Source organism: Pseudophryne corroboree, assembly GCF_028390025.1.
Source record: "Pseudophryne corroboree isolate aPseCor3 chromosome 3 unlocalized genomic scaffold, aPseCor3.hap2 SUPER_3_unloc_47, whole genome shotgun sequence".
NCBI lineage: Eukaryota > Metazoa > Chordata > Amphibia > Anura > Myobatrachidae > Pseudophryne > Pseudophryne corroboree.
Window position 1 is genome coordinate 145,661 of NW_026967538.1, and position 15,903 is coordinate 161,563.

The window sequence follows — 15,903 nt, forward strand, 5'->3', positions numbered from 1 at the left end:
ACTCTCATTCCTGTGCATCAACAATACAGCCTTTTTTCTCCTTCTTCCTTGTCTATTCACCTCAGCTGTAGTTGGTAGCACCCCCGACATTAATAGCATATATCTATATTGAATAGGGGTTACTCTTGGAACACTGGGTTCCAAATTATGCACTAATAAATAGCGAGCGTGCAGATACAACCCCATCTCTCTATCTCCAGTTCTAGCAAGGACTCTGTAATATATGTTCTGCAAGCCACAGCACTAACTACCCTGCACTTCTGGGAACTGGCCTGTAACTTACCATTGCACATCTCCTGTGATGTTTTGCACATCAAAGGTGTCTTTAAGCTGTATTCAATAAAACTGACTTTATCTTTTACAACTTCATTGTCGTGGTCACGCCTTCGGGCAACGGGTAATAGTACTCCTGTATGTCAAAGAACCCGATACTACCTCCCCGGTTCACTTACACGTCAGCCCCTACATCTGAGGCTTCCCCAGGTCAGCCTCAGCCCTCAGTTGTGACAAATGGTTGTTAATGCAAATTTCATTTTGTGTAACATATTTTTGTAAAAATCAGAGGGTCAGCGAGACGTTATGGAGCCAATGTATCATTTACTATTTGCTGCTAATTCCCCCCAAAAACCGGACCCCCTAAATGTAAGTAGAAGGGACCGCAGCAGTATCTCCCATACCTTCATACATGTACATTTCAAGGCAAGGGGCAGGTAAGTTTATTTTTATTTTTTTAAATACAACCCTAATTCACCTACAAGTAAAAATAAAACCCAGAACATTTGAGTAGACATTTATTTAAAACCAACAAATGATAAAACTATTTAATTACACAGAGACCCCCCGTAATATCATCCCACTATTCAAATGCGCTGTCGGCATCGGACATAGCCAAAATTGCACCGGAAATCTTTTGATTTTAAATGACTTTATTTCATATCTTTAATACACAGATTTTTGCCTATATCTTAAACTTAAAAAATACTTTACTCTGCACAACAGGCTATGGGGGTCATTCAGACCCAGCCGCAATAGCGGCCCACAGCCGTTTACTGGTGGTGGCAAAATGCACATGCACAGCGGCCACAGACACACACATTGCAGCCGCATCCCTGAGGGGTAAACACGGGAGGGCCAGGACCATTTTCCAGGGGGGCTGCGTGATGTCATATCTGAGATCATCTCTGATTAACCCCCTATAAGCTTCCAGAGTGCACCTCATATCTCATCTTTTCCAAGCTACTACAAATGATATGAGATCGGTAGCAGCACTTTCAGGATTACTACACAGAACACACATAAAGGCTGACACAGCAAATAACAGTAACACATACAAGGGATTAATTAGAAATAAGGAAGCATAATCATTAAGTCTAATTATCAACTGGTTCTGTGCGAGACCCATACACCTCTTTACTGCCTCCAGCAGCCCCTGGTACTGCACTGCGCCATCTGCCCTGTCTCCCCCCACTACTGCCACTCGCCCTGTCTCCTCCCAGTACTGACACCACCGTCTCCCCCCACTACTGCCACCTGCCCTGTCTCCCCCTACTACTGCCACCAACCAGTTTCCCCACCACTACTGCCACCGCCCTGTCTCCCCACACTACTGCCACCCGACCTGTCTCCCCCTATTACTGCCACCTGCCCTGTCTCCCCACTCTGACACCTCAGCCCTTCTTAGGAACATTTACCTATATACACTTCCTCCAGCAGCTCCCACTACTGCCCCCTGCCCTGTCTCCCTGCTCTGACACCTCAGCCCTGCTTGTGGATGTTTACCCACATAGACACTGCCTCCAGCAGCTCTCACTACTGCCACCCACCTTGTCTCCCTCCTCAGCGCTGCTTGGGGACCATAATACCCATTTAGACACTGCCTCCAGCAGCCCCCGCTACTGCACTACTGCCACCCACCCTGTCTCCCCGACATCTAAGCACTGCTTGGGAATTTATGGTACTGCTAAGTCCTTCATCAACAGATGGAAGTAACCCGGGCAGTACGGAGGCAGAAGCTGCTTCTGGTACCATGGTCATGCAAGGCTGGGAGAGTCAGTAAGATTATTTCATAGAGGGCCTAATTCAGTAAGGATTGCAGATGCTGCTAATTAGCAGAATTAGCAATCCTTTTCCTAGCATGCTAGGGGCCGCCCATCGCAGCGCAAAGCCACCCAGCATGCTGACCGCCGCCTCCTCCTTGATGAAGCAGAAAATGCGATTGCCTCACAATTTCTGCTTCATCGTAGAAGTTAGTGAAGCCTCCTGCTGCTGCAGCTTAGCTACACCTGCAGGAGGCCCACCGCATTCTTCTCAATCATGGCAGCTGCACGTGATGTCACACAGCCACCGTGATCATGCCCATTTGTCCGCCTCTGCCCTCCATTCGCGCCACACTGCCTCCTCCCTGGAAATGGAGCATTGCCCACCCACACCCGTAACTGCCTGTGGGAGTGGAAAAGGTGGGAGCATGCACAGGATGGGCGCAGTGGATGCGCCCACAACTTTTTTGAATAATTCCAGTTCTATCACACACTGCGATCCAACCTGAATTAGGCCCAGAGTCACCATCTTACAGGCAGCCGGTGGAGGGAGTAGAGAATGGGTGTTATGTGGCAGGAACGGGCTGGTTAGGTAACAGACTGGCTGTTAAATTCTGTACACGCTACAAGTGGTGCAATTCTTCTGCTGTGAGACCCAGGCAGAGGACATTGCAGTAGTCTATGGGGGTCATTCTGAGTTGATCGTAGCTACGAGCTATCTGAGTTGATCGTAGCTACAATCATCTTCCCTGACATGCGGGGGAAACACCCAGCACAGGGCTAGTCCGCCCTGCAGGTCAGTGCCTCCCCCACCAAATACAAAAGCATCACACAGCGGCGATGCTTTTATATTTCTGGAGTAACTCCCAACCAGTGCAGCTCCTGCGGCTGGCCGGGAGTTGTTCTTCACTGCCGCCATGGCCCGCACCCCCAACGGTCCAGCCACGCCTGCGTTGGCCACCGTCCAGCCCCCTCCCTCTGTCTCAGAGGCGATCGCTAGGCAACGATGACTGGCATGCGCCGGCGCAGTTCCGACCCGATCGCTGCGACAAACTGCAGTGAGCGATCAGGTCGTAATGACCCCCAAAGTGGGATAATACAAGTACATGTATGACTAGGTAGATCTTCTGAGGGGAAATAAGTGCTGGAGTTTGGCTATGGTCCACACATGAGGAACTGATTGTAGCTGATACCTGATGTCTAAGTGTCACTCCACCACCCAGGACACCAAGATTCCGCACATGGGCCCTCATTCCGAGTTGTTTGCTCGCTAGCTGCTTTTAGCAGCATTGCACACGCTAGGCCGCCGCCCTCTGGGAGTGTATCTTAGCTTAGCAGAATTGCAAACAAAAGAGTAGCAGAATTGCTACTAAATAATTCTTTGCAGTTTCTGAGTAGCTCCGGACCTACTCACGAATTGCGATCAGCTCAGTCTGTTTAGTTCCTGGTTTGACGTCACAAACACGCCCTGCGTTCGGCCCGTGTTTTTCCCTGAAACGTCTGCGGTTTTTTTGCAAGCGCCGGAAAAACGCAGACTTGCGCCCAGAAACACCCCTTTCCTGTCAATCATTTACCGAACACCAGTGCGACTGAAAAGCGCCGCAGAAGCCACAGCAAAACTGCTAAGTTCTGTGTTAAATAACTAAGCGCATGCGCCCTGCGTGCCTTCCACATGCGCAATTTGCAACTAATCGCAGCATAGCGAAAATCGTCAACAAACGAAATCGGAATGACTCCCATATCAGCATTTTGTAACTCTGAACCCCCAAGTGCAAGCCTGGTTGGTTCGCAAAGTTGAGCTGTAGCCCTGCCCTTTGTTGGTGAGCTTCTATCATAAGGACCTGTTTCACCAGGACTGAGTCACAGCCAACTGGCATCACCCACACTTGGAGATCAGCTAGACATTTAGGATTGGTACTGGGTTCTCAGTACCCAGAGCAAAAGACAGATCTGCATAGCAGTGGTAGATGAGGGCATGACATCTGATTATTTCACCCTGCGGTAGCATGTATTATTGCAAAAAGCATAGGAGATAGGATAAGAACCTTGAAGAACAACGCATGGCAATAAGTATAATCCAGAAGATTAAAATGGCTTCTCACCTGTGTGACTTCTCTGATGTGTAACAAGTTGTGATTTCCGTGTAAAACATTTCCCACACTCAGAGCAAGAAAAAGGCTTCTCACCTGTGTGACTTCTCTGATGTGTAACAAGTTGTGATTTCCGTGTAAAACATTTCCCACACTCAGAGCAAGAAAATGGCCTCTCACCTGTGTGAATTTTCTGATGTTTAACAAGATCTGATTTTTGTGCAAAACATTTCCCACACTCAGAACATGGAAATGGGTTCTCACCTGTGTGACTTCTCTGATGTATAACAAGTTGTGATTTCCGTGTAAAACATTTCCCACACTCAGAGCAAGAAAAAGGCTTCTCACCTGTGTGAATTCTCTGATGTTTAACAAGATCTGATTTTTGTGCAAAACATTTCCCACACTCAGAACATGGAAATGGGTTCTCACCTGTGCGACTTCTGTGATGTATAACAAGTTGTGATTTCCGTGTAAAACATTTCCCACACTCAGAGCAAGAAAAAGGCTTCTCACCTGTGTGACTTCTCTGATGTTTAACAAGATCTGATTTGTATGCAAAACATTTTCCACAGTCAGAACATGGAAATGGCTTCTCACCTGTGTGTCTTCTCTGATGTATAACAAGAGCTGATTTGTATGTAAAACATTTCCCACACTCAGAACATGGAAATGGCCTCTCCCCTGCATTAGCTGGCTGATGGGTAATAAGCTTTGTGTTCTGTGTAAAACATTTGGCATCTATAGAACACGGAAACACTGTATCTACTCTCCGAGCTGTAACAGATGCACCAATATCAGAGTGATCAGGAGAACATTTCCCAGGATCAGAGGTACCAGCTGAAAGAGCTGGATGTATAATTGGGGTAATGGGGTTATCTCCTGGAGATTCCTGTATACTGTCATGATCTTTTATGTCACAATCCGGGGATAACATTAGATGTCCTTCTGAGATATTCCTGCTTGTGTGTCCATCTGCTGGAAATAAAATACATTATGGAAATGTGACATTTTCTGTAACAATATTAATCTTGTAAACAATAGGAGAAGACGACTCTCTGGGACACTTAATTGTAAATGTGTGTGTATAATAAAACATAACTTTTAATGAAGGCTTTATAATATTGTGTCTCAGACTATCATTGTGTCCACCCTCCTGAGAACACTCACAATAACAAATGTAATATTATAATAAGACTTAGATATATCTCTCTCTTGTACTGGTAACTAACCATGAAGTATAAATGGAGATGTAGTCACTCGCCAAGTCCTATGTCAGCACCAATGTAAAACAATGGATGGGGAACATATCGTATGAATTGGAGATTCTAGATGAACAATAACGTCAGTCATATGAGCTGATGGATCAGAGAAATGTCTCCTAACGTTACTCCTGGAAGCATTGGTAAGGTAGCATTCCTTTATGTGTGTGCTCATACGCTGGTAAGCCTGTACATGTGTTACCCTTATATAAGGTATATTGCTACAGCAGAGTAGGTGTGGAACAAGGTACTTTACATGCAATACACCATATAATACACTGTAATCATCATCATCTGCTAGGATATAATCCACTGTTACACCCCCATCATCAGTGTATTACCTCTATTCTATTAATAGTAATAAGGATGATGTGAGTACGGTAAGTATGATACAGAGAATTACATATCAGGATCTATACAGCTGCCACCATACTTCTGCTTCTCATATGTGTGCTACTGGCAGCAGTGAACATCTGAGTGAGAGTGCAGGGAAGACAGCAGAGTCTGATGAGAGATTGGATCTGCCTTTGCAGGGATGTACCACACACCTGTCACCCCTGTTAGTATATAAAAATAAGATTTTAAACCTATCGGTAAATCTTTTTCTCCTAGTCCGTAGAGGATTCTGGGGACTCTGTAAGGACCATGGGGTATAGACGGGCTCCGCAGGAGATATGGGCACTCTAAAGAAGTTTTAGTATGGGTGTGCACTGGCTCCTCCCTCTATGCCCCTCCTCCAGACCTCAGTTAGAGAAACTGCCCAGGGGAGATGGACAATATGAGGAAAGGATTTTGTTAATCTAAGGGCAAGATTCATACCAGCCCACACCAATCACACCGTATAACCTGGAATATACGCAACCAGTTACCAGTATGAACAAAACAGTATCAGTCAAAGACCGATTCCAACTGTAACATAACCCTTATGTAAGCAATAACTATATACAAGTCTTGCAGATCCAGTCCGCACTGGGACCGGCGCCCAGCATCCTCTACATACTAGGAGAAAAAGATTTACCGGTAGGTTTAAAATCTTATTTTCTCTTACGTCCTAAAGGATGTTGGGGACTCCGTAAGGATCATGGGGTTTATACCAAAGCTCCCAAACGGGCGGGAGAGTGCGGATGACTCTGCAGCACCGATTGAGCAAACGCGATGTCCTCATCAGCCAGGGTATCAAACTTGTAGAATTTTGCAAAAGTGTATGAACCCGACCAAGTAGCTGCTCGGCACAACTGTAATGCCGAGATGCCTCGGGTAGCCGCCCAAGAAGAGCCCACCTTCCTAGTGGAATGGGCCGCTTTGCTCCTTGTTCCGCCCTAGCGGCTTACTTACACCACTGCTGTCAAGTCGTCCGACAGAATTAACACGAGCAGATCACAAAGCATATGTTCATTGAAAGTAGTTCTTAATTCAAGAAAGCTTATTGCAGACAAACTTCCCAGCTTGACCTTTTCCTCTGGAAATACTTCCCTTGCAAGGGCTGCTCCCCAGTCTCGGAGATCTGCATGCATGGACACCAGGATCTCATCCTGGATTCCGAACCTTCCTCCCTCTAGGAGGTGAGAACTGAGCAGACACCACAGGAGCGATATCCTGGCCATTAGGATTATATTCCGGCGCATGTGCAGGTGAGATCCGGACCACATTTCCAACTGGCCCCGTGAAAACCACTCTGGCATTTGACCTGCTCACCGAAAAGGCCTCTTAGGCCGCACCCATCTTCTTCATCAACGGAACATATTGATGGTTTGTCACTGCAAATCTGATCCGACTCCGGATCCTCAGACCTCTTTCCACAGGAACACACAGAACTTCAACCGTTCAGTATCTACTCTGATACCCACCTCCGACATCTACGTCATTGGGAACAACAGCCTTCCCCTGTGTTGAAGAACAGTCAGAGAGAAACAACGATTTGCACCACTTGTGTCCTGACCTCGCCTTAATCCGGAGAGCGTCTGAGTACAGAATAACAATGGCTCCTACTACTGAAAGAAACCCATCATACTGCCATCACTCCGGTGAAATGGCAAAGACAATCCTGGACATCAACCCAGGTAAGCTGAATGCGGAGAAAAATTAATCTAAACCCTTTTCTACCTTTACGTACTGGAGCTCCCTGGCCTGAGAGATTCCATCCTGTAGCTCAACTTCGTAAGTAGAAATCTTGGTTTTCTTTCTTTTTTTTTAACAGGGACAGCAGGACAATGCCCTGAACCTGACGCAACTCTGGTATGGCGTCGCGTACTACCTCCCCTTTCAGAGGGGAATCGGTAAGATCTACTTTAAAAATCAGTGAGGGGAATCATCTGTAAACTCCAGGATGTCCCCCTTTGGATTCCATTATTAACTCACAGGTCCAAGTCCATTCCCGGACTGACTGAAGAGTATTGGACGAGTTCCCACCAGAGTGGGCTCCAGCCAGATAGACCCAGCGACATGCGGTGGATGTGGTAGAAACAGAAAACAACATCCACTTCTGCGAACCTAACAAGGCTGCAGAACTCTTACTTTTCACCTTCCACAATCTGCACAGAAAGGGAAAAAAGAACGGTATCGAACCGGTTAAAATGACTGCATCCCACATCAGAATGCGTCACCAACCGTTGTGAGGGAATCTAACTCACGAAGTTAGACTTACCAGTGGTATCCGCCGAGATTGACTGAGGCCTCCCCTAACAGCGGTACACCGTCCCAGGGAAACACTCCAGTATCTCTCGGAGTCAGCCTCAGCATTCCCCCGGCCACACCTCCTGCAGTCGCACGGCAGCCTGCCGCCATGTTATAGAGAGGAACCAACATAAGACACACCCCCTCTCTCTATAGGGTAATTCTATCGAAATGCAAATAACTCCAAAGCATAGAATAAAATATCACTTAGCTTCCTGTATACGATCCTTTGTGACAGGGCCCCGTGCAGACCAGGAGTTGACTTTTACAGTATTCTATCCGCGGCAGGAAAAGAATAAACCTTGTGAGGATCTGAGACCAACTCGCCACGGCCGACCTAGAGCTTTATCAACAGAGCGACCAGCACATGAGAAGGAATACTTTTACTTCAGCATTCATTATAAATCATAATATGAATATACATATTGTAATACACATATCCTACATATATATATATATATATATATATATACACCATACATATAAGCGGATTGCCCGCAACCATCGGGTCCCTAGTGACATTAATGTGTTCTGAATGTGTATGTCCATGTACTGAATGCCCCAGTTGTGGATCTAACCAGGAAACCTTATGGTCGACATAAAACATAGTAATCGTCGACAGCAGGGAGTAGTACCAGGCAAAATAACATTCTTGCGACCCCGAGGGGTCCAAGGGAAATATACATATATAATTTTAATATCACACCCCCACAATACTACCATGTCTGTGCTCGAGCTACAGGCCCATGAAACCGTACCATATATATACATATAAATATATATACAGGTATAAGGCAGTTACAGCATGTTAATTTACACCCAGTATTGACAGTTGGTGCCGACAGGGTCACCCACATACTACTGTGTCTCCCATAGCGTGTTTACTCTTTGAAAGAATACCACTACCGACCTGCTGACACTTCATTTACTCAATCAAGTACCACAGGAGTCGGCAATGCCGACAGAGATATTCCCATAACTGTTTGCGACAGAGCCCTCACACATGTCGACACATGTGTACTAAAAGCTATAGTAGGTATCTGACAGGGAAAACACAGACACTTATACACAACACACTGACTACACGGCCATGATCTAACATAGTGCTATACTTCTATATTGCACTAATCACTGTGCCCCACTTCCTTTTGTTATGCACAACAGTGCCTGCAGGAAAGTACTGGTGTCAGAACTGTTATGCACTCCAGTGCCTGCAGGAATGTACTGGTGTTTGAACTGTTATGCAAAACAAATGGACTCACAGACAGACTGGGGAATATGACATAACGTACACAGAAGGTGATAGGGTAACAAAATACACACAAGGTGAACAGAGAAGCCCAGAGGCTAAGGAACTGGGTATCTCCCTTGTATTAGAACTGCTCAGATGGGAAAAGCAAGATGTTGTGTTTTAATACGTAGAGAACCCGAAATGCTGTTGCTAAGGGCAACAGCAAAACCATAAAGGGTTACCAACGGGTGTGGCAGTAAACTCCTTGGTCAGAGATGGAATGATAGACACAAGGAGAGTCTCCACAATCCTAATTCTCACTTGCAGTGGACAGGTTCAGCTTACTGCCACTAAACTGACCCCTGACACCTAGCACAGTGAGACAGGATTAGACAGGCAAGTCTGAGAATACAGCCGCAAACTTGCTAAGTTCACAGAGTAGTAACAGAACCCCAGCAAGCTAAACGACTGACTCCAGTCTTACTGCTAGGTCTGGATTGGCAGAGTGTAATACCAAATCCCCAGGCCTATTTGCAGTAAGCAACAAACAAATACAAAGCTACACAGTACTGGTTAACTTTCAGGAACTGACTAACCAACAAAGATTCAGCAGCATCTGCTTACCCTGAGAAGAGGCCTTATAAAGCAGGTGCTGTCCACGCCCCACTCAGACCTCACAGACTGTGAGCACAAAAACCAGCACCGGATCCCCTGCCGTGCACAGAGCCTATAACCACTGCACAGCAAAAGACCCGAACCGGAGTATCAGCTGCGCTCAGGTTACTCCGCTAGCACTTGTCTCCCGGTTGCCATGACGACGTGGCAGCACAGGGCAGGAGACCCTAACAGTACCCCCCCTCTGACGAGGGGTCAAAGAACCCCTACCACCGGGTTTATCGGGGAACTGCGAGAAGAAAGAGCGTATCAGTCTGGGGGCATGAAGATCACAACTGCGCACCCACGACCGCTCCTCCGGGCCATACCCCTTCCAGTGCACCAAAAATGACAGCCGACCCCGAACCACCTTGGAGTCAAGAATCCTTTCAACAACAAACTCCCTCTGGCCACGTATCAGAAGAGGGGAATGTCTTCCACTGGAAGAAGGATTACTAATCGCCCGTTTTAAAAGGGAACAATGAAATGTTTTATTGATACCCAAAGAACGGGGCAGATCTAACTGAAATGCCACCGGATTGATAACCCTGGTGATCTTATAAGGGCCGATGAACCAGGGGCCTAACTTATGAGATGGCTGTCTCAACTTCAAATTCTTGGTAGACAACCAGACGAAGTCTCCTAATTTGAAGCTGCAGGGTCTTTTCCGCTTATCAAAAACCCTTTTGGTCACTAATGACACAGACACAAGGGCTTTCTTCACTTTCCGCCAAATACCTCTAAGGACCGAAACCACAGAGGAACCACCAGGCGTGGAGTCCAGGGGGTCAAAAGAATTGGCCTTAGGATGATGCCCATACACACAAAGGAAGGGAGAGATCCCTGTAGCAGAGTGAGCCGCGTTGTTATAGGCAAACTCCGCCATGGACAGATGAGCAACCCAGTCAGTCTGACACTTGGAGACATAACACCTGAGGAACTGCTCCAAGGACTGGTTCACCCTTTCAGTCTGCCCATTAGACTGCGGATGGTAGCCTGACGACAAGCTGACAGAAATCTGGAGATCAAAACAAAATGCCCTCCAGAATTTGGCCATAAACTGGGATCCGCGGTCAGAGACCACATCAAGTGGCAACCCGTGGAGACGCACAACATGCAGCATAAATAATTCAGACAGGCGTCTGGCCGATGGCAGCCCAACCAGTGGAACGAAGTGCGCCATCTTCGAAAACCTGTCAACGACAACCCAGATGGCTGTCATCCCCGAGGATTTGGGCAAGTCCACCACAAAATCCATTGAAATGTGGGTCCATGGCTTAGATGGGATAGAGAGTGGATGTAATGGGCCAACAGGAACCCCTCTAGGAGTCTTATTTCGGGCACAGATGTCACATGCCCGAACCCACTGATCCACATCCTTAGCCACCGAGGACCACCACACCGCCCTAGATAGCAACTCCCGAGTTCTGGCAATACCCGGGTGACCTGCCGACTTCTTGGCATGGAATTCCAGGAACACTCGCTGTCTTAACCTAGGAGGCACAAACAAAAGACCTACCGGAAGGTCTGGAGGAGCCTGCTCCTGTGCTCTAAGGACTAATGATAAGAGGTCCTGGGTAATGCCCACTTTAATACATGATGGGGAAACAATGGGCAACGGCTCCTCGGTGGTCTCCTGGATTGGAGCAAAACTCCGCGAGAGCGCATCAGCCTTGATGTTTTTTGACCCAGGGCGATATGTTATCAAAAAATTAAAGCAAGCAAAAAACAAAGCCCATCGTGCCTGCCTGGCATTGAGACGCTTTGCTGACTCTAAATATGCCAGATTCTTATGGTCAGTGAGAATTGAGACCACAAACTTAGCCCCCTCAAGCCAGTGTCTCCACTCCTCGAGTGCATCCTTAATAGCCAACAATTCCCGGTTACCCACGTCATAATTCATCTCGGCAGGCGAAAATTTACGGGAAAAGTAAGCACAGGGATGAAGGCGATTATCAGACACTCCCATCTGAGAAAGCACTGCCCCAATACCCATCTCAGAGGCATCCACCTCCACCACAAAAGGACGCTCTGGATCTGGGTGTCGCAGCACCTTGGCCGACACAAATGCCCTTTTGAGACGGGCAAAAGCCGCTTTAGCCTCACAAGACCAGTGAGCAACATCCGCCCCTTTCTTAGTGAGTGCCACCAAGGGCGCCACTATAGACGAAAATCCAGCGATAAATCGTCTATAAAAATTCGCAAAGCCCAGGAAACGCTGAAGCGCCTTCAAACTAGTGGGCTGCACCCAATCCAGGACTGCCTGTACCTTGGAACCCTCCATTTGGAAACCTTCTGGGGAGATAATATATCCTAGAAATGCGATTTGCTGAACTTCAAATTCGCACTTCTCCAACTTCGCCCCAAGCCGGTGGTCTCCGAGTTTCTGGAGGACTAAGCGTACATGCTTCCGATGTTCCTCCAGGGAATGGGAGAAGATTAGGATGTCATCTAAGTATACAACTAAGAATCTATCCAAATATTCCCTGAGCACATCATTCATGAAATCCTGGAAGACTGCCGGGGCATTACAGAGCCCAAAAGGCATCACCAAATATTCATAATGCCCTGAGTGGGTATTTAAGGCAGTCTTCCATTCATCCCCCTCTCTTATTCGGATTAGATTGTACGCACCGCGTAGGTCAATCTTAGAAAAAATGGTGGCAGTACGAAGCTGGTCAAACAAGACCGAAATGAGAGGCAGTGGGTATGAGTTTTTAATCGTGATACGGTTCAATTCCCTGAAGTCGATGCAGGGTCGCAACGAACCGTCCTTTTTACCCACGAAGAAGAACCCCGACCCAACTGGAGACTGTGAAGGTCTGATAAATCCCTTAGCCAAGTTCTCCTGAATGTACTCTGCCATAGCCTGAGTCTCAGGACGTGACAGGGAGTACAACCTGCTCTTGGGAAGCTTAGCATTTGGCAACAAATCAATGGCACAGTCATAGGGGCGATGGGGAGGTAGTACCTCTGCAACTTTTTTGGAGAACACGTCCGCAAAATCTGCATAACACCCTGGCAATCCTGGCAAACTTAGCTGCGAGAGCCTGACTGGAAGGCTCAAGCAACTCCTGAAACAATCAGTACCCCAACTAAGAATCTCCCCAGAGACCCAGTCAAATTGAGGATTGTGGGCCCTTAACCAGGGTAACCCCAACACCAATGGGGCAAAAGTACAGACAGTCACATAAAAGGACAATTTTTCAGAGTGTGTGGCTCCAATAAACAAAGAAATCTGGCTAGTGCAAGAGGTAATTTTACCTTGGGATAATGGTTCCCCGTTTAACCCACAAATCTCAATTTCCGATGCCAAGGGTACTAAGGGAACAGAGTGTTTCAGGGCGAATTGGCGGTCCATAAAAACCCCGTCGGCCCCACTGTCCACAAAGGCCTCAGTCTTGACAGTTTGACCGAGGATCTTCAAGGTCACCGGAATGATAAAAGTCTTCTTGGGAAATTCTGACTTCTGGCCTGACAGGATATTTCCCATCACCCTCAGGCCCTGAAGTTTTCCGGCTTTTCTGGGCATGATACTACCACATGACCTTTATTCCCACAGTACAAACACAACCCCTGCTGTCTCCTCCGCGTCTTCTCACGCGAGGAGAGGCGGGTAGCCCCAATCTGCATAGGCTCCTCGGAAAATTCCTCAGAGTATGAGGTTCCCTTGGGAAGGAAGGAAATCTCAGTCTCCCTTTCAAGCCTACGCTCTCTCAGCCGTCTATCCACCCGGATGGATAACTGCATGAGCTGATCCAAGCTATCAGGCAAGGGATATTGTACCAGTTGGTCCTTTATCTGGTTAGAAAGACCTCTTCGGTACTGGTGTCTCAGGGCTGGGTCATTCCACTGGGTATCATGGGCCAACCTCCGAAACTCCGTACAGTAAACCTCAACTGGCCTTCTCCCTTGCTTAAGGATCGAAATCTGAGCCTCGGCTGAGGCCGTCTTGTCAGGGTCATCATACAACATGCCCAGTGCCGTAAAAAAAGCATCAACACTTTTAAGCGACGGACAGTCAGGCTGCAACCCATATGCCCAGACCTGTGGGTCTCCTTGTAGCAAGGAAATCACTATGCCCACCCGCTGAATCTCCGACCCAGAAGACTGAGGCCTAAGCCGGAAGTATAGCTTGCAGCTCTCCTTGAAACAAAAGAACTGCGAGCGATCTCCAGAAAAACGATCCGGGAGATTTACTTTCGGCTCCTTAACCCCTGCGGGTGCTGCTGCTGCGGTAGCTCCGCCAGCAGCCTGGGAGGTGTGCATTTTAATGGACAAATCATTAAATTGTCGAGTCAGGACCTGCACCTGATCGACCACCTGTTGCAACGTATTTTGAGGGGTATGCTCCATATTCCCACAAAATTTCAACAGGAGTATTAGGCTGCTGAATATGTTATGCACACCAGCGCCTGCAGGAAAGTACTGGTGTCAGAACTGTTATGCACTCCAGTGCCTGCAGGAATGTACTGGTGTTTGAACTGTTATGCAAAACAAATGGACTCACAGACAGACTGGGGAATATGACATAACGTACACAGAAGGTGATAGGGTAACAAAATACACACAAGGTGAACAGAGAAGCCCAGAGGCTAAGGAACTGGGTATCTCCCTTGTATTAGAACTGCTCAGATGGGAAAAGCAAGATGTTGTGTTTTAATACGTAGAGAACCCGAAATGCTGTTGCTAAGGGCAACAGCAAAACCCTAAAGGGTTACCAACGGGTGTGGCAGTAAACTCCTTGGTCAGAGATGGAATGATAGACACAAGGAGAGTCTCCACAATCCTAATTCTCATTTGCAGTGCACAGGTTCAGCTTACTGCCACTAAACGGACCCCTGACACCTAGCACAGTGAGACAGGATTAGACAGGCAAGTCTTAGAATACAGCCGCAAACTTGCTAAGTTCACAGAGTAGTAACAGAACCCCAGCAAGCTAAACGACTGACTCCAGTCTTACTGCTAGGTCTGGATTGGCAGAGTGTAATACCAAATCCCCAGGCCTATTTGCAGTAAGCAACAAACAAATACAAAGCTACACAGTACTGGTTAACTTTCAGGAACTGACTAACCAACAAAGATTCAGCAGCATCTGCTTACCCTGAGAAGAGGCCTTATAAAGCAGGTGCTGTCCACGCCCCACTCAGACCTCACAGACTGTGAGCACAAAAACCAGCACCGGATCCCCTGCCGTGCACAGAGCCTATAACCACTGCACAGCAAAAGACCCGAACCGGAGTATCAGCTGCGCTCAGGTTACTCCGCTAGCACTTGTCTCCCGGTTGCCATGACGACGTGGCAGCACAGGGCAGGAGACCCTAACACCTTTACACTGCTATGTACACAGAGCTTTTGGCGGGGACTGTTGGAGAGAATGGCGCTGTATCGTGCTGTGAGGGCTAAGCCACGCCCCCGTCTCGGCGCGCTTCAGCCCCGCTGTTATTTTAACGGTTCATGCTGGCGGGGATTCGTATACAGTGTCCGTGCACTGCATACATGTCATGCCAGGCATAAAGGGAGGAGCCAGTTCACACCCATTCAAAGTCTTATAGTGTGCCCATGTCTCCTGCGGATCCCGTCTATACCCCATGGTCCTTACAGAGTCCCCAGCATCCTCTAGGACGTATGAGAAATTCTGGGAAAACCCAGAGAAAAAATTCCAGATCCCTAAAAGAATTCTCATTGCTTTCCCTTTCCCTGAAGAGAATAGGAAGAAGTGGGAAAATCCACCTATAGTAGATGCTTCTGTATCTAGGCTGTCTAAAAAGGTGGTTTTACCTGTCCCTGGTTCAACCGCCATAAAGGAGCCGGCTGACCGCAAGATTAAGACTACGCTCAAATCACTATACACTGCTACAGGCATGGCTTTAAGGCCCACTATTGCTTGTGCATGGATTTCTAAAGCCATAGTAAAGTGGTCAGGCACCTTACTAGAGGACTTAGATACTATGGAT

At 47.5% G+C, this 15,903-nt stretch overlaps 1 protein-coding gene and 1 pseudogene across 1 annotated transcript in view; both read right to left on the reverse strand.

Moving 5' to 3' along the window:
- Window positions 1-15,903, reverse strand: part of LOC134984282 (gastrula zinc finger protein XlCGF26.1-like) — a 265,738-nt pseudogene that overhangs the window by 111,702 nt on the left and 138,133 nt on the right.
- LOC134984286 (gastrula zinc finger protein XlCGF71.1-like) overlaps window positions 4,109-15,903 on the reverse strand; it is a 45,908-nt gene continuing 34,113 nt past the window's right edge. Inside the window, exon 2 of the mRNA XM_063949908.1 lies at window positions 4,109-4,652. Coding sequence (XP_063805978.1) covers window positions 4,122-4,652 — 531 coding nt within the window. The 3' untranslated portion in view covers window positions 4,109-4,121. The remainder of the gene's footprint in view (window positions 4,653-15,903) is intronic.